The following is a 25082-nucleotide window of genomic DNA, read 5'->3' on the forward strand; positions in this document are numbered from 1 at the left end:
TTACTTTTTGCACTTCAGGAGTCGTCTTGAGGAATTCAATGTGATAGAGATTTGGGTCTACTTTTTCTTCTAAAAGATTCAGGGTCTCTGGTCTAATGCATAGGTCCTTGTTCCCCTTTGAATTGAGTTTTGTGCAGGGTGAAAGAGAGGGGTATAATTTCATTTTCTTACATGTGGATTTCCAGTTTTTCCAGCACCATTGGTTGAAGAGGCTATCTTTTCTCCAATGAATGTTTATGAAGCCTTTGTCTAGTACAAGATAACTGTGTTTATGTGGGTTTGTCTCTGTGTCTTCTATATCATTGGTCTTCATGTCTGCTTTGGTGCCTATTTTTGTTACTATATAGGTCTGTAGTATAATTTAAGGTCTGGCATTGTGATGCCTCCTGTTTCACTTTTCTTGCTGAGGATTGCTTTCGCTCTTCTGGGCCTCTTATTTTTTCCAAATGAATTTCATGACTGCTTTTTCTATTTCTGTGAAGAATGTCCTTGGAACCACAATAGGAGTTGCATTAAATCTCTATAGTGATTTTAGTAGTATGGCCATTTTGACAATAATAATTCTACCTATCCAAGAACATGGACGTTCTTTCCATCTTCTGAGGTCTTCAGTTTGTTTAGTGTTCTGTAGTTTTCATTGTTGAGGTCTTTTACCTCCTTTATTAGATTGATTCCTGAGAATTTTTGTTGTTGTTATTGTTGTTGTTTTTCCCCTGGTTATTGTGAATGGAATAGTTTTCCTAATTTCTCCTTTAGTTGATGCATCACTGATGTATAAGAATACAATTAATTTATGGGTGTTCATTTTATAACCTGCTTCTTTGCTGAATTCATTTATGAGTTCTAGAAGTTTTCTAGTAGAGTTTTTTGGGTCTTCTTAACATAGAATCATGTTGTCAGCAAATAGGGATAGTTTGAGTTCTTCTTCTCCTATTTGTATCCCTTTAATTTCCTTCTTCTAATTGTTTTGGCTAGAGTTTCAAGGACTGTGTTAATAGAAGTAGTGAAAGAGTGCATCCCGTCTCATTCCAGTTTTTAGAGGAAATACTTTCAATTTTTCTTCATTTAAAATGACGTTGGCCTTGAGTTTAGCATATAGAGCTTTTACAGAGTTGAGATGTGTTCCAGCTATCCCTAGTTTTTCTAGTGTTTTAAACATGAATGGATGCCATATTTTGTCAAATGCTTTTTCTGCATCTGTTGAGATAATCATGTGATCTTGTCTTTAAGTCTATTGACGTGATGAATTATGGTTTATTGATTTCCATATGTTGAACCAACCTTGCATCCCTGAACTTTTTTCCTCTTAACCCACTGTTTTTGTTAGATGTTTTGCTGCTGCAATTAAAGGATCTGACCAGAACAATTGTAGAGGAGGAAAAGTATATTTCAGGGCTCAAGGTTTCAGAAGTATTAGTCCACAGAAGGCCAGCTCCATTCCTCAGGGCTCATGGCAGAAGAGTGGCAGAGGGAAGCAGCTCACATGTTGATCAGAAAGCAAAGACTCTTCTTGCCAGATAACAAATATATACTTCATAACCATACCCCCAATGAACCACTTCCTCTAGCCACACCCCACCTGCCTCCAGTTACCACTCAGTTAATCCCATCAGGGATCAATTCACTGATTAGGTTAAGGCTATAGCCCAATCCTTTTTTTTCCAAACCTTCTTTCATTGTTTCACACGTGAGCTTTTGGAGGATACCACCTCTAAACCATAACACCCATTTACTGTAGGATGTTTATATATATTTAACCTTCTCTCATTTCTGTTCATACATCTGGTAACTTCTCTCAGTTACTATCACATGTATTCTCCATAAGAAACTCAGAATTAACATCTCCAAAACCTGATTATCTTCTTTTCCAAACTAATTCCATCTCTGACTTTATTTTTTCCTGTTAATTATATTGCTGTTCTCTAGTTACTCAGCAAAAATATATGAATATATGCTTATTATTTTTAAAATACATAAGAAAGAATATAGTTTTATTCTGTGTCCAAAGGTAACTAATGTTAAAAGTCTTGATTTATATCTTTTTTGACAAAAAATAGTTATTTGTTTTACTGTCCTTCATTTTATCTCCATTCTCCCTTTCTCTTTTCAGTTTTAATGGTCTCATACTGTATTTTTTTATTTTGATTCATTGTACACAAATGGGGTACAACTTTTCATTTCTGTGGTTGTGCACTATGTAGATTCACACCATTCATGCAATCATACATGTACATAGGTTAATGATATCTGTCTCATTCCATCTTTCATATCCCCTCCCTTCTCCCCTCTTATTTTCCTTTGCGTAATCTAAAGTTCCTTCATTCTTCTCTCACCCCCCCCCCCATTATGTATCATCATCCACTTATCAGGGAAAACTTTCGGCCTTTGAATTTTTGGGATTGCCTTATTTCACTTGGCATGCTGTCCTCCCATTTCCATCCATTTATCTTCAAATGCCATATTATTATTATTCTTAATGACTGAATAATATTCCATTGTGTATATATACCACAGTTTCTTTATCCATTCATCTGTTTAAGGGCATCTAGGTTGGTTCCACAAACTAGCTATTGTGAATTGAGTTGCTGTAAACATTGATGTAGCTGCATTACTGTAATATGCTAATTTTAAGTCCTTTGGGTATAAACTGCAGAGTGGGATAACTGTATTTTTTGTTATGATGTGTTATTTCACTTTAGAGTGTATCTTGGGAATCTTCTATATGTTGATATAGTTAGTTAGGTCTATAGATTCTGTGGTGTGTGAGAATGCATGCATGTGTTTATTTAGATATAGAAGACTACTTCCTGTTTTTGTAAGCTTTTTTGTGACCAAAAGATCTGACAACTATTTTTGAGGAAGAAAAGTTTATATGATGTTAATAGTGTCAAAGGTCTCAGTCCATAGACATCTGACTCTCTTGCTCTGGGCCCAAGATAAGGCAAAACATTATGGCAGAAAGGTGTGGAGGAGGAAAGCAACTTAGGACAGGGCAAACAGGAAGCATAGAGAGTGCTCTGCTCACCAGGAACAAAGGCATGCTTCCTCCAGCCTACCTCCTCCAGCCAGACCCTACCTGCATACACTTACCACCTAGTTAATCTGTTCAAGTGATTCATTGCACTGATTAGGTTTTATACACACACACACCACACACACACACACATACACACACACACACACACCACACATATACATATAAATTTTTTAAATTTATTTATCTATGTATATGCAGTGTTGAAGGTCAAACCCAGTTCCTCACACATGCTAAGCAAGCCCTCTACCACTGAGCTACAGTCCCAGCCCCTACTTTCATTATCTCACATGTGAGCTTTTGGGCACCCCTTATATCTAAACCATAATATTGTAAATGAGTAGAAAACCATTACATTTCAGCAAATACAATTGAGATCCACAATCATAATTTGTATTAATGTCTACATATCTAATAGCCAAATTTTTAGCCACTTCAAATGAAAAATAGCCAAAGACTCTAACAAGCAAAAAGATATTTGTCTAGGTGTTAAGAAATAAGAAAATATTCTCTATGTTTTATTTTTAAAAATTTTTTAAATTTATTTTTATTGGTGCCTTGTAATTATACATAATAATGGGGTCCATTGTGTCACATTTGTATGTGCACAAAACATAATTCTATTGATCAGTCTCATTCCCTAGTACCTTTCCTTTCCCTCTCCTTCTCCTTCCCCTGATCTGTTTGCTCTACTCTACTTATCTCCCTTCTATTATTGTTAAAGTAGTACATTATAATTCTATATGTGTGCATATGTATATTTATACACATAAACACATAAATACATATGATCATTGTGGTAAATTCATACATGGACATAACAGCTTGGTAGTGTTTATTCCCCAGTACTTCTCATACCATTCCCTCCTCCTACTTTCTCAACCCCCATCCTGTACTCTGTTTTCTCCTGTCTAGAAGCTTTGTTTTTAATCTCTTCACTGTATTCCATAGTGTAGAAATTCATTATTTAGCTATTTTCATATTAATGGACGTGCCGATTTTTTTCGTAAGTGTTCGAGAACTTTATTTTCCTACATTCTCTTCAGATTTATGTACAAATATATTAATAACATTCAGTTTGGTAAATGAAGAATGTTACTTTTTAAATAATTTTAAACCAGCATTCTCTCTTATTCAAGTCAGATATCTTGAAGTTACCTTACTTGCCCTTTGTATTTTTTAATTAAGAGCTCTTTGTATGTTAGGGAAGGATTATTAAACCTTTTTATGTATATCATCCTTATATTTTCTCTTTGTTGACTTCATTTATTGACTTCTGTTGCCATGTTTAAGTTTGTATTTTTTATCTTATGTAGAAAGGCTTTCTGTATCCCAAGAATATAAAAATATTCTCCTGATTATGTACACATGCATATTTTTAAATTTACATGTTGAATCCATATGGAATTTTAACATAGAATGTCACGTAGAAATGTGTCATTTTTAGGGTATGTAGGCATTTCTTCTCAAACTTTTCGTCTCAAGATCACAAGATGACTGGTATTTTTTCAGACCACACCTTTGCATTCAGACAAGAAAAATAAGTGAAAGACTGACACCACTGTGCCAGGAGAATAGAAGAATTGTTATTTTAAAACCAACTTCTTGGAATACCCACCTAGTAACTTTTGCTTAAATCTTCCTGGCCAGGAAGCTCTCCTCTATCCCCAACCCCAGTCATTGGAAGATGGCTAAGTATTTGAACCACTGTGTTAAGTTACCCTCCTTATTGTGTATGAGTTGTCTAGGTAAAAATATCATGTACAGGGCTGGGGAGATAGCTCAGTTGGTAAAGTGCTTGCCTTACAAGTACAGGGTCCTGGGTTCAATCCCCAGCACTGCAAAAAAAAAAAAAAAAAAAAAAAATATATATATATATATATATATATGCACATATATATATATCATTTACAAATAATGACAGTTTTTATTTTTAACTTTCATTGGTGCATTTTAATTATACATAATAATGTGATTCATGGTAATATATTTGTACATGCACATAGCATAATTGGTCTATTTCATTCCCCTGTACCTTTCTTTTCCCTTCCCTTTTCTCTCCCTGACCCTTTCCTCTATGCTTTAATCTCTCTTCTGTTTTCATGAGAATCTTTTTATTTCCTTTTCTCTCTGGTTTTCACATATGAGAGGAAACATATGACCCTTGACTTTCTGAGTCTGGCTTATTTCACTTAGCCAGATATTCTCCAGTTTCATCCATTTTCCTGCAAGTGACATAATTTTGTTCTTTTTTATTTATTGCTAAATAGAATTTCCACTCCTCAGTTTATACCCAAAGGACTTAAAATCAGCATACTACAGTGATGCAGGCACATCAGTGTTCATAGCAGCTCAATTCACAATAGCCAGATTGTGGAACCACCCTAGATGCCCTTCAGTTGACGAATGGATAAATAAACTGTGATATATATATATATATATATATATATACATACACACACACAATGGAATATTACTCAGCCATAAAGAAGAGTAAAAATTATGGCATTTGCTGGTAAATGGATGAAGTTGGAAAATATCATGCTAAAAGAAATAATCCAAGCCCCCAAAACCAAAGGCCAAATGTTTTCTCTGATAAGTACATGACAATATATAACATGTCATTAATATGGTGGGGGGAAGAGAAGAATGAAGGAACTTTGGATGGTATAGAGGAAAAAGGGGTGGGAGAGGGTGGGAATGGAAAAGCAGTAGAATGAAACAGTCAGTATTACCCTATATATATGTATGACTACATGAATGGTGTGAATATACGTTGTGTACAACCATAGAAATGAAAAGTTGTAACCCATTTGTGTATAATGAATCAAAATGTGTCTGTAAAAATAAAAAGTATTTTAATAAAAATAATAAATGTTAAAAAATAATAAACTAAAGCCCTCACACTCAGTTATAGTGAAGTACAAATCTAAAAAAAAAAAAAAAAAAGAATTTCATAGTGTATGCATACCATATTTTTTTTATCTGTTAATGAGTAAATTAGACTGGTTCAATAATTTGGTTATTGTGAATTGTACTGCTGTATGTATGAATATGCATATATCACTATACTATGCTGGTGTCAGTTCTTTTGGATAAATACTAAAGAGCATTATCTCCAGGTTATACTGTGATTCCATTTTTAGCCTACTTTGGAACTCCTATATTGATCTTCATAGTAATTATACTAATTTACAGTCCCACCAACGGTACATGAGTATTCCTTTTTCTCCACATCAATGCCAACATTTATTGTTATTTGTATTGTTAATGATTGCCTTTCTAATTGGATGAATCTCAGTATAGTTTTGACTTTTATTTGCCTGATCGCTAAAGATAATGAACATTTTTTCTCTGTATTTGTTGACAATTCGTCTTTCTTCTTTTGGGAAATGTTTATTGAGTTCATTTGCCCATTTTTGGGGGGGGGTAATTTGGTAAGTTTTTTGTGTTCTTTATATATTCTGAATATTAATCATCTGTCAGAAGAGTAAGTGGCAGATTTTCTCCCATTCTGTAGGCTCTCTCTTCATGTTCTTGCTTTGCAGAAGCTTTTTTCTTTAATGTTATCCCATTTATTAATTCTTGATTTTATTTCCTGAGCTTTTAGGAGTCTTATTGAGGAAGTCAGTGCCTGAGCCTTGTCTTGTGGTGTGTTGACCCTCATTTATTCTAGCATTTGCAGTGTTTCTGGTCTAATTCCTATCTTTGATCTACTTCAGGTTGACTTGTATAGGGTGAAAGATAAGAGTCTGTTTTCATTCTACATATAAATATCCAGTTTTTCTGGCACCATTTGTTAAAAATGCTATCTTTTCTCCAGGACATGTTTTTTGCCCCTTTTCAAGGATCGGATAACTGTATCCATGTGGGTTTATCTTTCTGTCTTCTAACTCATTGGTCTGTATGTCTTTTTTATGCCAATACCATGCAGTTTTTTGTTTTGTTTTTACTGTGACTCTGCAGTATATTTTGAGATTGGGTACTGTCATGCCTCCAGTGTTACTCCTATTGCTCAGAATTGCATCTTTTTTATATTCCTATATTTTAAATAACCTAAAGGCAAAATTTGAATACTATTAAAATATAACTGTCACATAAAGCTTGATGCTGTTTTTAGGACTGGATCTTTGACTACCTTTTGATTTCTTTGGTGTTATTCTGTTTAGTTTCCTATTTCTTAAACCAGTTGTGGTAATTAATTTTATAAAAATCACTTATTTCATCTAGATTTTAGAAATTACATCTGTGAAGTTTATAATTGTCTTATCTTTCTTTTAAAAAAACTCCATGAGTACTTATGTTTCCTTTTACCTACTGATGTTTGCTTTTTCCCTTGATCAGATATGCACATCACTGTTTCTAGGCCTTTTCAATGGACAGAACTAGGAAATAGAAAGATAGATAAATTCAAATTCAAGACTAGGGAGCTTTTACTAACCTAACCTCTACTAACATTTGTATCTCTCTCCTCCCCCACTGTGAATCTTGGTTTACAAGGACATATGGATAATAGAAAATATACCTTAACTACTTTTTTGCTTTATCTCATATTATAAACCCAGTAGTCTCAGATAACCATCACTATAATTAGGTTCAGGAAAGCTAATTTTGCATAAATATGAGCACCAGAAACATTTTAAATGTTGTTACACCAAAGTTATTGTAAGAATAAAGACATTAGGGCTTTGTGTCTATGGTATATCTATCTAGTTGCTTTATTATTTATTTTCAGTACTGGGGATTGAATCCATATGCACATACTAGCATACCCTTTATTGTTGTTGTCATTGCTTTTGAGACAGGGTTTCACTAAGTTGCCCAGGCTGGCCTCCAACTTGAGATACTTCTGCCTCATTCTCCCAGGTAGCTAGCGTTACAGATGTGCACCACCACATCTGACTGCTCCATCTTTTTTTTTTTTTTGTAAAGATTTGGAGAGATTGAAAAATTATCACTGCCTCTACCTTTCTAGAATCCTGGAAATCCCTTTCTTAATGCTGTTTTCTTTTCTTCTTTTTACTTTTCCCACATACTGAACTTTGATCTTTTACTTTTTTAAACTATTTACTTCTGTTATTACCCTTACCCTCATCTTAATAATACAGACTTCAAAATATGCTGACTCCGATCACTCCCTTCTCAACTTACATGCTATTTTAACTATTTCATTTCTGCATTTTTAAAGTCTTACAAGTTATATACTTTTTAAAGTTTATTTTTATTCAGACATTTAAAAAATTTTTTTTAATTTATTTTGTGGTAGGGGAGGGGTTACTAGGAATCAAACCCTGGGTCTTATACCTGCTAGGAAGGTGCTCTATCTACCACTAAGCTGCACTCTCAGCCCCAGATTTTTTTAAGACTTTAGTGTTTCTTAATTTCTTTGCTTATTTTCTCATTTTTCTTCTGTGATATTATCCTTTCTGAGATGCATACTTGAGAAGTTCTTTTAGAGGATTTTAGTTTATTTTATTGTACTAGGAATCAAACTCCAGACCTTGAACATACTAGGCAAACACCATTCCACTGAGCTATACCTCCAGTCCTTTATATTTTGAGCCAGCGTCTCAGTACATTTTTCAGGCTGACCTTGAACTTGTAATCCTCCTGCCTTAGCCTACCAAGTAGCTGGAATTATAGGGATGTGCCACCATTCTGGCAGTTATATTATTTTTGTGATCAAATTTATTTTGAGATAAGTGATTCTTCCTAAGTTGGTATTTGAAATTTAGGACTGAGTAACCAGATGGAATTTTTTTCTTATCTTCATTGTATTAGACTATCTCTAGTACATAAAGTACTCTCTTTTGCCAGAGACATTACATAAATATATCAGTTAATCACATGGAAATGGCACAATATGAAGAGGTTGTAATATATACCTGGTAACAAATTACTTTTGCCCAATAGCATCAACCTGAAATAATATGACTTAGAATTAGAAATCCTAATTTCTTCATAAGTCTTGATCTTATTTTAAAAACCTTACATGGATATTATTATAACTGTCTTATATGCCTTTTTCACATTGTTTTTAAGTGAATGAAAAGAATTCTCTCCAGGAAGAAAATAAAAAGCTTTCTGAACAACTGCAGCAGAAAATCAAGTAAGTATTTTTCCTAAATCTTAACAGAAAATTTTATTTTCCTCCAATTTTTTTTATTTTACTTAGCTTTCAAACTGTGAAAGTATCTTAAGAGTTGCAGGTTTCATTTTTAAAACTTACAAAGTGCTCTACAATTAAAAAAAATAAAATAATATCACTACATTCTTGTGTTTGGAGGTATATATATAAAGAATACGCATTCATCTCTTAGGTTAGTGTGTGAGTGTACAGTGAAAGAAAGTATCAACATTTTAATTAAGCTATTTTATAATAATTTATTATAAAAGAGAATTTATTGAAATGTTTGTCTTTCAAATAAATATTTGAGTTTTGTTACCCTCTTCCAGCCCTATCTCAGAAGCTTCATAAAGCAGACTGAATAAGTATTTCCTCTTCCTGAGTTCTTTGGCCTGTTAGAACTTCTTCCTTCTTCTGTTCTCATTCATTTCTCTTTAAGAATAAAAATAACTTCTCTCACATGCTAGTTGCCCTTCTGTGTTTTATGTTAATTACTTCTAATCTCTTCTCTGACTCTGCAAAGTAATTTTATTACCCTTTCTGACAAATGGGGAAACTAAAATGCAATGTCAAATAACTTGCCTGTGATTTCTTAGCTAGTGTATAATAATCACACCATCACTTAAACTCATATCTTCTGATTTAAAAAACTTTTTTCTTTCCTTTTTTCTTTTCTGTGCTACTCTATCTTAAAAGATTTTTTTCCCCCTGATTTGGTTTAACTAATTCAGGGTAGAGATAACCCTTAATTCCCATTTATATGAAAATTATATAGTATTTTTTATTTATTTTATTTACTTTTTGTGGGGATGGCAAGTCAGGGTTTCTCTGTTACCCGTGCTTTCCTTGAACTTCTGATCTCAAGCCATCTTCCTGCCTCAGTCCCCCAAGTAGCTGGAGCTAATGGCACAACATAGCACCCCAGATCTATGGTATTTTTTAAAACTTAGAATCTGGAATAGTCCAGATGGTGTTATAGGGTTCTTAAAGATCCTGTTGCTTTCGAGTAGTAGACACTTATAAAAGCTTTGGTAAACTCTGCAGATATTTTGGCTTGGGATAGTTATTTTCTGTGTATAAACATGTTTCACAGGAGGAAATAACATTCTTATCAGTATGCTTTTAGGTAGTAGATGTCCAGTAGAATTCTGCTATTTCTTCCTTCCACATTATCAGTCCACTGAACACTGATAGCCAAAGGGAATTTTGGGGAGGATAATAGACGATGAAGGGAGGCTGTGGGATCAGATTGAAGTTACAAAATATGTGTATGAAAATGTCAGCATTTTCTAATTTTATTCATACTCTGGGATAGACCCACAGTTTTTTAATTTGAACACAAAGGTTCTTTTTGTTGTTGTTGTTATTCACAACTTAAGTTCATCTCAAGTCCTAGAACACTATTGGTAGTTTTTATTTTTATTTATCTCACTTTTTGTGAATATTTTTATGTTTTGCTGTGAAAATACCAGTGTATTTGATTACTGGACAGTGCCTCAGATTGCACTGGAAGTGTAATTATATATGCTCTGTGTTATATTTTATTTTTTAAAATCTAAATTCTGAATCCTGACTGGTTCCAAGGATTTCAGATAAGTGATTGGTAACCTGCGTTAATCTATGTGAAGTGATTTCGTACATGTAGCTTATGGTATTTTGAACACCTCAACCTTGATATTTATGACAGCAGAGATAGATAAGAAACTGTATATAAAGGTTAATAAAGAATTACCTCAAAAGCGAAGGTGTATAAATTATATTGAAACTAGGTTGTCATTGCTTGATAGAAATATGAATTCTAATTATTTAGAATTTATTTTTGGTGTTCTTAAATATACAGATTTTCCTGTTGAAGTAAATTGGTATTTTTACAAAAGAAGTAAAGGCTACAATAAAAACTAATCATATAGACAAGTTCAGAGCATGTATATTTTATTTAGGACATGCTTAGTCAGAACAGTGTAGGAAGTAATGTATCTTTCAGATCTTTCATGAAGATAGTTGTTTTAAGATAGTTGTGATTCTCCTGAGCCAATTTTGTCACTAACTCACCTCAAATTTCTCTATGGTTGGCAGCTTTTTAAAAATAGCCAAGTTAATCATGTAAAGGCAACCTCATTTCCTCTGACTACCTGAACCACTGGATTGTTATGCTACTAGTGCTTGAAATTTCCCTAACTGTAGAAAAAGTATTGACAACTTCTTGTTAAGTGCAGTAATTCTAACCCGCTCGAGGTGGGTATTCCTTCCCACCCACTAGTGATGGGGATCAAACCTAGGGTCTCACATGTGTAGGCAAATACTTTACAACTAAGCTACATTCCCAGACCTTCCTGAGCTGGTTTTGATGTTATAGATGTCTTATATGTCATCTATATGGTAGGGTAGTTATTAAGTGACACTAGAGTAAGAAATTATTCAATTAAAAATTTGCTGTTATAAAGTTGAAAAATAAAGAGAGTCAGCTCTGCCAGTCACAGAAAACAAATAATTAAGTTATGTATTAGGAAATAGATGTGATGGGTCAGTAAAATTCAAGGAATCTACACAAGATTTCAAAGGACTGTAGAATTCATTTCATTTAACCCTTATCTCTATAATAAAATTCCTGATACATCTTTTTTAACAAAGATGAAATTGTTGAAATACCTTTAATATAGGTTCACTGTTTCTCTAGTCTGTTTAATTTTAACAAGATGAAATTATTAGAAAAATTTTCCTGAGCTTGTGTAGGATCACTTACTTACAAATTATGTTTATTCATTCTGATTTTGCCACCTTGTGCCTTTTGATACATGAAGACACCTATCATGGCTCTCCTAGTCTTGTCTTCTCTAAAGTAAATATCTGCTCTTCATTAACTGTTCCTCATGTAGCACTACTTCAGGATTTTTCAAACTGCCATTTTTCTTTAATGTTTTAGTTACCAGTATCTTATTTAAGACTTCTATGATCTAGATATAGTCTGACCAATACACCAGTATTGTCACCTCCCCCTTTATTAACTCAGACTTTAAGTTAGTGTCTTCTTTGTCCTCTACTTGTGAATTTGCTGTTCTAGTTATAAACACAGGGCTTCAAAGTCATAGTTTCATAACAATTTGTTGAAGACACCTCATATCATTTAGTCTGCTCCTTCATTTCAAGGTAATAGCACTTTTATTAAATACCTACTAATTTTCTGGGCACTGGGTTATATCTTTGTGTATATTATTTGATTATTACACCTTCCTTTAAAAAGGAAATAGGAAAACACCCATTTTATAGACAAGGAAGCCAAGGCTCTCAGGAAAATTAAATGACATTCAGTGTAACTAGTAAGTGAACCCAGATATACCTCCAGGCTTTATATACCCTTTCTATAGTCTTGTTAAAACTGCTTCAGCAGGTTACCTACACAGTGTTGACCTGTAGGTGACAAAGTACAGATTCTCTCTCTTCTAACTCAGTTCAGTAGTCTTATTTATACCAAGCATTTATTCCTGCTGTTGTATCTTATTAGATTTGGCCCATAATTCTAGCCTTGGCATATTTTAGAGGGAGTCTTTCATATGCTGACTTTTTCCAGTGCTATAGTTAACATTCAAATGTTAGTTTTTTTGCTAAACCTGTGTCTTCCACAAATTTGTGAATGTTCCCTCGGTGCCTTTCATCAAGGTCATTAGTGTTGAACAAAGTGTGCCTGAGCATGAAGCTCTGAGCCAAGCCATACAGATTTTCTTCATTAATAATGATTTGTATCACCAGGCATAGTGGCACACATCTGTAATTCCAGCAACTTGGGAGGCTAAGGCAAGAGAATTTCTAGTTGGAGATCAGCCTCATTAATTTAGCAATGCTCTAAACACCTTAAATGAGGCCCTATCTTAAAATAAAAAGTAAAAGGGGCTGGGGATGTGACTCAGTGGTTAAGAGCCCTGGGTTCAATCCCCCAGTATCATAAGTAAATAAAGGGCTAAGATACCTCAGCGACAGTGCCCTGGTTTCAGTCCTCAGCACTGCAAATAATAAAAATTTTTGTCAGTCAGGAATCTGTTCTATTGGTACTGTTTATATTTCTTTTTGTTTGTGGTGAGAGGATATCAAGGAAATAAATCATTGATGCATTCTTGAGCTAGGTATAAGTTGAAACATTCCTCAATTGGTTCAATAGCCCTACTTCTAAAAATTAGTCTTACTTTAATTATTCATATGATAAAATTATAAGGTTCTCGGGATCTGTGTATAAGGCTCACTGCTTTGTACTTCAGGGAATCCTCTTCCCTTTTTTGAAAATTAGAAGATTTAAATGAATGTGATGGTTTTAACCTTGCTTCCTTATGTTTAAATTGTGTTTAACTGGAATTGTAAGTTATTCACAGTGGAGAAAGAAAAGTTGAATGTTAAAAACTGTTGACTCCTTACGAAGAGAAACTTTGGATCCTTTGTAGATCTTTGGGGAAAGGAACAACTAAAACAGATTTGATAAGATTTAAGAGGGGGCCTACAAATAAAATAACCAAAAACGTTTAGCAAAAGAATGACAAGGTGCATAATTAGTTTAATCAAAAACTATGACATGAACTTGTACATTTTATCAGAAAATCAGAGACCTCTTGTTTTATAGAATATACTTGGTTAAGACACAGAAGTTTTTGGTTGTATTTTTTTTCTTCCCCTTATTATGACAAAGAAGGACAAAACCAGCATTTGTTTACTTACTTTGAGTACTTCTGTTTGGAGCTTGTTTTGGTTTTAATCTTTTGGGTGTTTGTTTGTTTTCCCTTTTTGTCATCCCAGATACTTGTAGATTGACACTGCCAGGAAGTCAGTTACTTCTCGTGACTCATTTGTGTTTCAGGTTGAATTTTTATGACTAATAGGAAAGTACACTATGACGTGATTAGTTAAAGGTGGGCCAGATAGATTTTGCGCTCCATTAATTTGTAAGGCTTTCTCATATGACTTTAGCTTACTCTGTTTTTCCAAAATAAGGGTAGAATTGCTGAAAGAGACTAAAAATTAAATATTAATCTATTGTAAAATGACTATAATAAATAATGAAACATTGTATATTTTGAAATTCCTAGAAAAGTAAATTTCAAATATTACTACATAAATTTGTGAAGTGATGGATTTGTTGATTAACTTGATTTAATCATTCCATGATGTAAACATAACAAAACATCACATTACACCCCATGAATTTTATAATCATTATCAATTAAAAGTAATTTTTTTAAATTAGATATTAGTTTTAAAAATTGTTCCTTAGCATAGAATATAGAGTTATAGACCACAAGTAATATCAATATTATCCAGGAAATTAAAATATGAATCTTTGTTAGGAAACATTAACCTTTGTTCTTCCAGTGATTTTTAAAAATTTCTCTTGGTCATAGTTTATAAAATTCTCATATGTATTTTGTTTGAAACAATATCACAAATTAATAGGAGTGTAATCTACTTTGGTCATGTAAAGACTGACTGACTGACTGCTAATAATTGGTTGGCCAGTAAGGTCAGTAGTGGTTTGATGCCAGAAAGTGAGATGACTTAATTTTACTCAGTAACTATAATTCAGTCCAAACTTAATCTTTAAGTACCACTGGTCCTGAATTGAGTTGACAAGAACATATACATTAGAATAAATTTATTTGAGTAGCACCTGGTAATGTCTCATATTCATTCAACAAATCTTCATGCAGTCCATACTACTTGATTACTATTGTAGGTACTTGTAATTCATCAGTAAACCAAAGAGCCTTACTCTCTTAAAGCTTACATTCTAATAAGTGAGCAGAGACACATTATATACTTTGTTAGAAAGCATATTTACTATAGGTAAAATAAATAGAGCGGAATAACAGGGAACAGGAAACTGGGGTGTGGGAAGGGGTTTGTGTTTTTGATTGTTAAAATTCCAGCAAAGATATAAAAATGAGGTAATTAGCCTTGTGGATACCTGGAAAAGAGTAAAGAATAGCTATGAACAAAGAGCCTAAAGTAGGATTATACTTGGTGTGTTTGAGGAAACCCAAGGAAGATTAATGTAGATAAAGTTAATAGGGGATAGGATAAACAAATCCTGTAGGTTTTTGGGGATTAATCAAAGGACTTTGGCTTGTGTTTTTAGTGAATTGGAATATGTGGCAGGGTTTTAATCTGACTTAATTGATATGGCTTAAATTTTAATAGGACTGTTGTAACTGATGTTTTGGGAGTAGACTGTAAAGGGACCTGAATCAGAAGCTGAGATAGAAACTCAAATTTTGAAGTCTACCATAATTGGTCATTAGACTTATGATCTACACTAAGTATCCTTAGTACAGAATAGTTAACAAAGGTTAACTGTTGAATAGTGAATAACACATTGAATAGTTAACAATAGGGGCCTTTAGAAGTCTGCCAAAATTTAAATTTTGTCTCTGTTCCTTACTATTTTGACTTAAGTGACTTGACTTCTTTTTCTTCATTTCCACAGTGGTAAAATAATAATAATAATAATGTTTCACACAATTGTGATAATTAAAGTGACACATGCAGCACTTAGAATAGTTTCTGGTGATGCGAATACACAGCAAAGGTTGGCAGTTATCAATGTCAGTATTATTATCCCATCTGCAGTTTACCAAGTAATGTTGATTCTACCACCACAGTGTTTACCATTGGTCCTTTCCTTTCTATATGTATTTCCAGTATTTTGGTTCAAACCACAGAAGCCCTGGCCTGGACTGTTATAGTTAACTGTCTAATTGAATGCCTTGCTTTCCTGTACCCGTCTTGTGGTATACTGTTTTGAACTTGTCATTTTACTTTTATACTCTTAAACCTTAGTTCTTTTCCTCTTGCTTTCTCAGTTATAGGCACATTTACTCAGTTTCCTTTCCTGTAGTTCTTGCTTGCTCTTATCCAACACGCTGTACGCTGTAGGGCATTCCTTTACTCAAACCGTATGGTCCTCTGCTAAACTTCTTTGCCATTTGAAATACTTTTAATTTCATCTCAGGTGCCAAGGACTACACTTTCTGTTTCACTTCTCACAATAATATTCCCCACTTGGTATTATAGTTATTTGCATGCTTCTCTAATCCTTGGATTTGGAATATTAGATGCAAGGGAGTACATACATTCTTGTGTCTTCCCACTTGTGTTCTGCTATACCTCCATACCTTATAGTAGATGTTTTAATAAATACTTGTCGAATTCATTTTCTTTCACTTGTTATCTTCCTCTAGGAAGGATCAACAACAGCATCAAGCAGCTGGACTTGAATGTGAGGAAAATGTTATTCCAGATTCACCCATAACAGCCTTTTCATTTTCTGGCATTAACCGACTACGAAGAAAGGAGAATCTCCATGTCCGATACATGGAAAAAGCACAGAGTAAACTGGAGTACCCTGGTTATACAAATGGTAAAGGTTAGAGTTGTATCTTAGTTACCTGGTTTTGTAAAAAAAAAAAGTATTTGCCCATTGTTTTTACATTATTCAGTCTAGTAGAAGGAAGACGGTCATTGTTCAGTAACCCATGGTATACCTGTTGAGTTTAACTTCTATTAGGAAAGTGACTGGGCATTTTCTGCCTGTATTATGGGTAGATGTGTTGCTTGTCTGAATATGTAAATACTCAGCATTTTATAAATATAAGAAAGTTTCTTTTTTATTTTAAAAATATTCTGATGTGCACATATCTAGGATGGAAGGAAAGAGGAAAAGAATGTTAATTTCCACCTCCTGTTTTGGATGTATTAATATGCTGATTGATTTGTGTACATTATTACTATATTTTAATTCTCACAATAACTTGTGGGATAGGTGTTAACTCCTTTTATTGATGAGATGTTTAGATATGTTAAAAATTCACTCAAGGTCAACTGTCATAAAAGTAGATAAATCAAAATTAACATACGGGTTTTCCTGGCTCTACACTTCCATACCTTCCAAGGCTTGCCCACAGGTACTGTGGCCATTTGGAGCTATCTTTTACTTGTTATTTTTGTTGTAATCTGTAGCAGTTGGTGGTAATTAAATGACCTCATAATACATATGTTTTGTGAATTATCAGTGACAGATTTTTAATTCCAGACCAGTTTAACATTTCTACAAAATTCTTTGAAACTATCTTTTTATATAACCCTGAAATATGTCATGTGACATGATACAATAATTATTCCTTTTAATATTAATTAATAATAAATGGTGAAGATTTTAATTTGTTACCTAAACTGCTTGTAATAAGGAAAGCATTGAAGGAAAGTAATATATGAAATTCTGGAGATATTTGTATAGTACAAATGCATTATTGATAGTAGCTTTGCTTTTAAAAGAATAAGTAGATCTTTATTCTTTGAAATTGGAAAATTGGCAGTTTTTCTTTATTTTATATGTGTTTGCATCACCATCTAGTGGAAAACCAAAGAACTGTTAAAAATTCTACCTGCAATTAGCAGCTAAATAAAAACATAGAATCTAGATCTTATATTTTAGAAGGAGTAAACATAAATTGGCCTTTTAGTCTGCTACTAGGACATGAATCATTACAGATAATCATCATATAATTTAGATCATGTTTAAGTTCATCTATATACATATCCAGAAACCAAACCACAGCAATTTTCTTTACTAGAACATCTTTCATATCTCACATTATTGCTTCTAGTTTATTTCTTCATTGTGAGAGAAGCATATATTTTAAATTTTTTTGTTTTTTTCTTGTTCTGATCGTTTTTTTCTTGGAAACCGAAATTTTGGCTTTAAGATATGTTAACTTTTGAGCCATGCAAATTTTTTAAAAATAAGTTTTAAGTGGGTTAATGACTAATTAGCCTTGTTTTTATTCTGATCATGTTTACTTGTTTATCTGAGATGTATAGTGCTTTTTAATGTTATTTTCAAGTTAAAATTAGGCTCTGTTTTTCTTTTCTTTTAATATTTTTAAATTGTTGATGGGCCTTTATTCTATTCATTTATTTATATGTGGTGCTGAGAATCGAACCCAGTGCCTCACACATGCTAGGCAAGCACTCTACCACTGAGCCACAACCCCAGCCCCAGCTGTGTTTTTCTTTACTTTGTCCTTTTGGTTTTCTTTGAAGTAAATCCTTAAACGGTAGAAATATTTCAGGATTGCCTTACAGAAAATAAAAACTCTTAAACAAAGATTGTGGATAAGTGATGTAAGATAAAAATAATACGTATTTTAAATTAACCTGCTGATTTGTAACAGACACAGGAGAAAAGGAAACATTAAAATGTTATTTCTTAGGCATCTTAGTCAGAAGAAACTTGTCTCTTCAATTTTACTTGGTCCCACCACTGCCTAACTTTTAGCTTTGTTCTTAGTGAAACTAAAGAAACTTATTACTTTTTCTTAAAATATGAGAATTATGTCAGTAAAATAGTGTTTGTACATTTAACTGCAGGATTTTATTAGCTTATCAGAGTAATATTTTGACAATAATTTTGTTTGTTACGTAATCTCTCCTCTTTTTTCCCCCTCTTAGAATTAAGAAAAATCTCCAGGGCTTCAACTCATCCTCACCATAAGCCTAATGAAAATGAAATTCTAGTAGCTGACACTTGTGATCAAAGTCAAGCTCCAGTGACTAGTAAGATATTGAGATTTTAAGTTTAAAATTTGTGATTATTGGTAGACAAGAGTTAACCAGCAGTTCGAATTAGACAATTTCAAGGATATTTTTCATACAATTTTATTTATGTTACTAATTGCCTAGAAGTCTTTTCATATCGGCAAATAATGTTATCCTAGTATTAATTAATATTAGTATCTTTATCCATATTACTACAAATTGCTAATTATGTAAGAAAGGCTTTACTATGGATTACTCATTTATTCAAAAAATATTTTATGTGCTTACTATATATCAAGCACTGAACAAAACAAGCCCTTGCCCTTGTGGAATTTACAATCTAGTTGGGAAAGAAAAATATAAGTATATGTCAGGTAGAGTCAAGTGCGCTGAAAAGAAATGAAACAGGATAAAAGGGATATTAGAAAACCTCACTCATAAAGCAACACTTCAGCAGAGACCGAGGGAAGCTTGTGGATATCTGAGAACAGAACATCCCAGGCAAAGAAACTGTCATTCGATTTACTTGAGAAACTTTAAGGAAACCTGTGTAACTGAAAGTAAAGGGGAGAATCCTTTGGGCAACAGGAAAAATAAAGTTGCTGCTTACTGAGATGAAAGTGACTGGAAACAGCAGGGTTTTGGGGTTGAGGGATAGGAAAGGGGTTTTGTTTTTATAATATACTGTTTGAAATGTAGATTGAATATTCAGATAAAGATTTTGGATGGGGTGTGGATGTAAATTTGCATTTAGGGAAACTTAGGATGAAGGTACATAGGGAAGTTACAGCATAGTTTCCAAAACCATAAGACTATATGAGATTTCCAAGCAAGTCAATGTAGATGGGGAGAGAAGTTGAAGTATTGAGCCCTGAGGAACTCCATTATGTAAGACAGTGATTCTTAACTCCACATATTCACTCCCCCTGCCCAGTGATCCTTTTTTCCCCTCAAATCACTTCCCCCATGATTTTTTTTTTTTTTTATTTTTGAGGTGGTGGTGGTGGGATTGAACCTAGGGTCTTGTGCATGCAAGAGAAGTGTTCTACCCCTGAGCTACACCCTCATCTCACCCCCACACAATTTTAATATTGCAAAAATGCTATGTATTCCATTTATGTACTTTATACATATCTGTACTTCATATATAGAATGCATAAGACATTTTTGCCCCCTAAAAGCCATTTTTCACCCCTTGCAGGCAATATTATTGCAGCTGTTTTGATTTAGAGATTATGAAAATGAGAAGAAACCAACTGGAGAAGGGCAAAAGTTTTGTTTTGTGTTTCCTAATATTAGGTGGTCTTGGACCTGCTCATGTCTTTTTTTTTTTTTTTTTTTTTTTTTTTTTTAATCTTTCTGGGGGACTCTCTAGTAGTAGAATCACTATTCTACTACCCATATGCTAATAAATCCCAAATCTGTGTCTCTGTCCAAGACTTTCCTTCCAGATTCCAAACCACTGTATGTGCCTGCTATTGAACACCTCTCTCTTAACATCCTTCATCTTCAGCATGTCCAAAATGGAAACTTCCCTGTCAGACCTACTTTTCTTCCTTTCCTTTACAACTTCAATGAATGATACTATACACACCTCTTTTGAGTTCCCTAAGTTGAAAATCTCTAAATCATTCTATATTCCTGCTTCCTCAACTTATGTTTCTAAATAGCCTCTAAGTCTTATTGATTACAGCTCCTGCATGTCTGTTTTATATAGTCTTCTGTATCCCCATGGTATTATTTTTGGTCATCAGCATCTTACCACCAAGACTGTTTTAGTAATCTAATGAATCTCCCTGCCTATTAGTGATTACTTCTTGTTTGTTACATTTTTAACCCTGTTATTTTTTCTGTCTTCCCTTTAAAACTCTTGGATATCTCTTCATTGTTTCCAGGAGAAATTCTAAATAACTCAGCATAATCTGATCCCTAACTAACCTAGCTAGGCTCATATCCTACTACTTTTATCTTCTGTGATTCGATTCTAGCAATTAAACCTCATGTAGTTCCTCAACAAGCAATTTTGTTTCATGTATTTGGGACCTCGAGCATACCTAAAATCCTACTCCCTGCCCCACATCTAGTTAACCTGCCACACCCCTCTTTCTCCTAAAGGTCAGTAGGCATTACTTTATGTAGCTTGCCTTGATTTCCCCAAGGCTGATTTAGGAGTCCTACTGTATTGAGTCACCTTTTGTGTGCGCCTTTATAAATGTTTATTATATCTCTTTTTACCTTTCAACTGTAGTCTATATGCTTCTTGAGAACAGAGCTTTTTCTTTTCATCTAGTGCTTAAAACATAATGCCTAGGACATAGTAGGTACTCCATAAATACTTACTATGTTATAGGAACTCTAAATATATAAAATTTACACAATGCTTGAATATAGACAATTCCTATGTAAATATGTGTTAGCTTAAAACGAAAAACATTCAGTGCTGAAAACCTCTCCACTGTATTCACAAAACATAAATATGGTTTAATTACAAATCCATGTCAATAAAAGCAATCTACCTACTGTGTTTAGTTCATTTAGGAAAAATAGAAGACTGAAAAGGTTTAGCAAGTGGGGGTGCAAAATTCCTGCAACTTGTTGGGCACTGTAGCGCACACCTGTAATCCCAGCAGCTCTGGGGGCTGAGTCAGGAGTTCAAAAGCCAGCCTCAGCAAAAGTGAGGTGCTAAGCAACTCAGCGATATTCTGTCTCTAAATAAAATGCAAAATAGGGCTGGGGATGTGACTCAGTGGTCGAGCGCCCAGAGTTCAATCTATGGTACCAAGGGGAGGGGGGGAATCCTGCAATTTATTGCTATTTATAGTAGATACTTTGGACTTTCATTAATAGAACTTGAAAATTTGTCCAATGCCTTCCCCCACCCCAAGTTCTGGGGATTGAACCCAGATGTGCTTTATCACCAAACCACATTCCCAGCCCTTTGTTTTGCTTTGTTTTGTTTTTTTGGTACTGGGGATTGACCTTAGGGGCACTTGACTACTGAGCCACATCCCCAGCCCTATTTTGTATTTTATTTAGAGACAGGGTCTCACTGAGTTGCTTAGCAACTCACTTTTGCTGAGGTTAGCTGAACTCACAATCCTCCTGTCTCAGTCTCTGGAGCCACTGGGATTATAAGCATGCACCACCATTCCCAGCTCATCCCCAGCCCTTGTTAGTTTTTGTTGAGTCATAGTCTCTTTAAGTTGCATAGAGCCTCAATTAGTTGTTGAGGATAGTCTCAAACTTGCAATACTCCTGCATCAGCCTCCTGGGATAACAGGCTTGTGCCACCACACCTGGCTCTAGTGCCATCTTATAAATTGGTTCTTTGAGACTTTCCCTACTTTTTTATAAAATTTTTACGTGTAATTTCTATGAGTTAATTGGTTTGTTTTTCTCTTACTTAGAAACACATGAAACAAGCAGTTATCCCACTGATAAGTCATCATCTTTTAATTTGGCTACAGTTGTTGCTGAAACACTTGGACTTAGTGTTCAAGAAGAATCTGTAAGTAATCATTTAGTTTGTTAACAGTATGTGTTAATTGATATGTCAGTTTAGATCTGTTTTTTAAAAATTAAGCAAGAGAAAATTTATTTTATTCAAAGATATTGAATAAAAGCCTAGAACAAAACTAATGTTAGAAAGGCCCATTTGTATTATCTCCCTTATATAGTTCCAGAAATTGAGTCTTTAGAATTCTTAAGGAATGGGTTGAGTCAAAATTATGGGGGAATAATAATGGCATAGAGGTTTTATTTTGTCAGTCCTCTTTCTTGTTCCCTCTCTTCTGCTTTCTTGCCACCCTCTTTATGTCTAAAAGAAGACCTAAACCTTTAGGTTGGTTTCAGAATTTATTGGGTCTTTTTGACATCTTTTAACCTGAGTTTTGATTTGGAAAAAGACTGAATTCCTGGGACTACCAAAAAATGCCAATTCAGCTAGATCTAATTCTTAGGGATTAGGTCAGAGATTGTCCACTGTTGTTTTCATTATTTGAATACTTCCTTACATCAGACAAGTTTACTTTTTCTTTCTTTTCTTAATTGATTCCTAGAAAATAGAAAACTTGAATTCTTAAATCTTAACAAATTCTGTTTTGACACAACTTTAAATTAGTTTTCCTCTTCTTTAGTTAGTAAATGTATACATACTCTTATAAAGTTGTCCTACTATCAAATTTCTGAAAATTTAATTGATTTTTCATCACATGTGATTATTTGCTCTTTTTTAGATATATCCTCAAATGATAGTGGGTTTTTTAAAAAATCTTTGAAAGTTATATGTGTCTTAATGGTTTCTAATTTCCTCTTATCCATAAACCTAACAAGTCAATACTTTAGACACAAAATATACTAAGGAAGCTGACATCAAAAGACTTACTTCAGCTGGGCACAGTGGTTCAGGCCTGTAATCCAGTGACTTGGGAGGCTGAAGCAGGAGAATTATAAATTCCAACTTCAGCAACTTAGCAAGGCTCTAAGCAATTCAACAAGACCCTGTCTCTAATATAATACAAAAAGGGCCTGGGGATGTGGCTTGATAGTTAAACCCCCCGAGTTCAAGTCCTGTTACCTTTTTGAAAAAAAAAAAAAAAAGAAGAATATGACTTGCTGCTCAGAATATGATCCACAGTCCAACAACATCTGCTTCACTTTTTAAGTTTGTTAGAGGTACAAAATCTCAGGTATACTGAACTTGCATTTTAATAAATCCCCAACTTGTATGTCGTTAAGGGTAAGAAACACTGCTCTCAAAGAATCCTTTTGAATTCATCTTTAATCTCTTTCCCTCATCTTAGTAGTATTTTTTTTCATTGGAGTTTTATATACCACTGATACAATGTAGATTGATAAATTTGTAACATCTTGATGCTTTTTCTCTTTAAATGTAATATGCATCATTTTTATTGTGTTGAAATTCACATAATGTAAATTAATCATTTTAAAGTGTACAATTCAGGAACATTTAGTATATTCACCATATTATGCAACTGCCACCTCTGTCTAGTTCCAAACCATTTTTTTCCCCAGAAGAAAACCCCATACCTCTGAAACATTTAGTCTTCATTCGCCCCACCTTTCAACCCATGGCAGTCACCAGTCTACTCTGTCTCAGTGGGTTTACCTATTCTGGATATTTTCATATAAATATAAAATTATACATTATATGTCTTTTGAATCTGGTTTCTTTCCCATAGCATATTTTTGAGGTTAGTTCACATCATAGCATTTACTCAATACTTTATTCCTTATTAAGGATGTATAATATTCCATTGTGTGAGTGTGCTTCTTATTTTACCATTGAAGGAATCTCAAGGTCCCCCAAGCCCTCTTGGTAATGAGCTCTACCAGTGTTTGGAAGGAAATCATAAGAAACAGCCTTTTGAAGAATCTACGAGAAATACTGAAGATAGTTTAAGGTAATTTGGGGCGCTCTGGTAAAATCCCAGAGCTTTTAAACCAGTTAATTAAATCCTCTCTCCATCAGCATTTAGTTTGTTATTCTGCCTGTTTTCATTTTTTTAAATGTGTCTCCACTTCATGACCTGTTGAGAGCTTTTGTGCATATAATAGAGAGGTGGATATTATTTTTATATATTTTTTGTACTTCATCAAACAGTATTTAAGAGCTCCCAACCTTGGGAGCTCAGTTATCCCTTCTGTGTTCATATTTCCAAGCACTGGATGTTATACAGAATATATCTGTAAACTTGGATGAACTGCCAAGACTGTGTTACATCTCATTTTTACATCCGTTCTAATAATATCTATAATGACCACAGTATTTTGTTTGCTCAGTTTTTAGATAGCTTTATTACATTTGGTCTGTCATCATAGTAACTCGTTAAGGTAAGTTTTATTATATACCCTCCCACCCTCTTTAGGGGAAGCAGATAACAAAAATGCATCCCCAAGAGATCATTGTTAAATGTCTTATTTAAAGTCACTTAATTATTAAGTGCTAGACCCAGGAAATCCATCCCACATCTTAAAACTTTAATCTAATGTCCTTTCTACAGCTATTTCCTTTACTAGAGAAAAGGTCGGTCTTAATTTATGTTTAATTCTATAGTATAAGGATTTGGGAGCTGAATGTGTAGCTTATCAGCAGAGTGTTTTTTCTTAGCAAGCAAGAGGCACTGGGTTCAATCTCCAGCACTAAAGAGTAAAAAATTCTTTTTTTATTAAATATTTTTATATAATGAAGCTATTTAAATTACTTAGAAGAAACTTGTAGCTAGGAATATTATGGTATTGAAACACATTTTCTGTATCATTTTGTCTGCCAAATGGAAATAAAGCCAGTAGTGGTACTGTATCTTAAATTTTGGTTAATCTTCTGCT

The 25082-nt window shown here is 33.7% G+C and overlaps 1 protein-coding gene across 7 annotated transcripts in view; it reads left to right on the plus strand.

The window, feature by feature from the left end:
- The window catches only part of RBBP8 (RB binding protein 8, endonuclease), a 127471-nt gene that overhangs the window by 67417 nt on the left and 34972 nt on the right, over positions 1 to 25082 (plus strand). For 6 of the 7 annotated variants that reach the window (XM_079108338.1, XM_079108339.1, XM_079108333.1 and 3 more), the window contains 5 exons: positions 9077 to 9143; positions 16379 to 16563; positions 18648 to 18752; positions 22142 to 22242; positions 24045 to 24157. In XM_079108338.1, the coding sequence (XP_078964464.1) occupies positions 9077 to 9143; positions 16379 to 16563; positions 18648 to 18752; positions 22142 to 22242; positions 24045 to 24157 (571 nt within the window). The remainder of the gene's footprint in view (positions 1 to 9076; positions 9144 to 16378; positions 16564 to 18647; positions 18753 to 22141; positions 22243 to 24044; positions 24158 to 25082) is intronic. The other variant, XM_079108337.1, reaches the window with a different exon arrangement.

Source organism: Sciurus vulgaris (genome assembly GCF_902686455.1).
Source record: "Sciurus vulgaris genome assembly, chromosome: 13".
Classification (NCBI taxonomy): domain Eukaryota; kingdom Metazoa; phylum Chordata; class Mammalia; order Rodentia; family Sciuridae; genus Sciurus; species Sciurus vulgaris.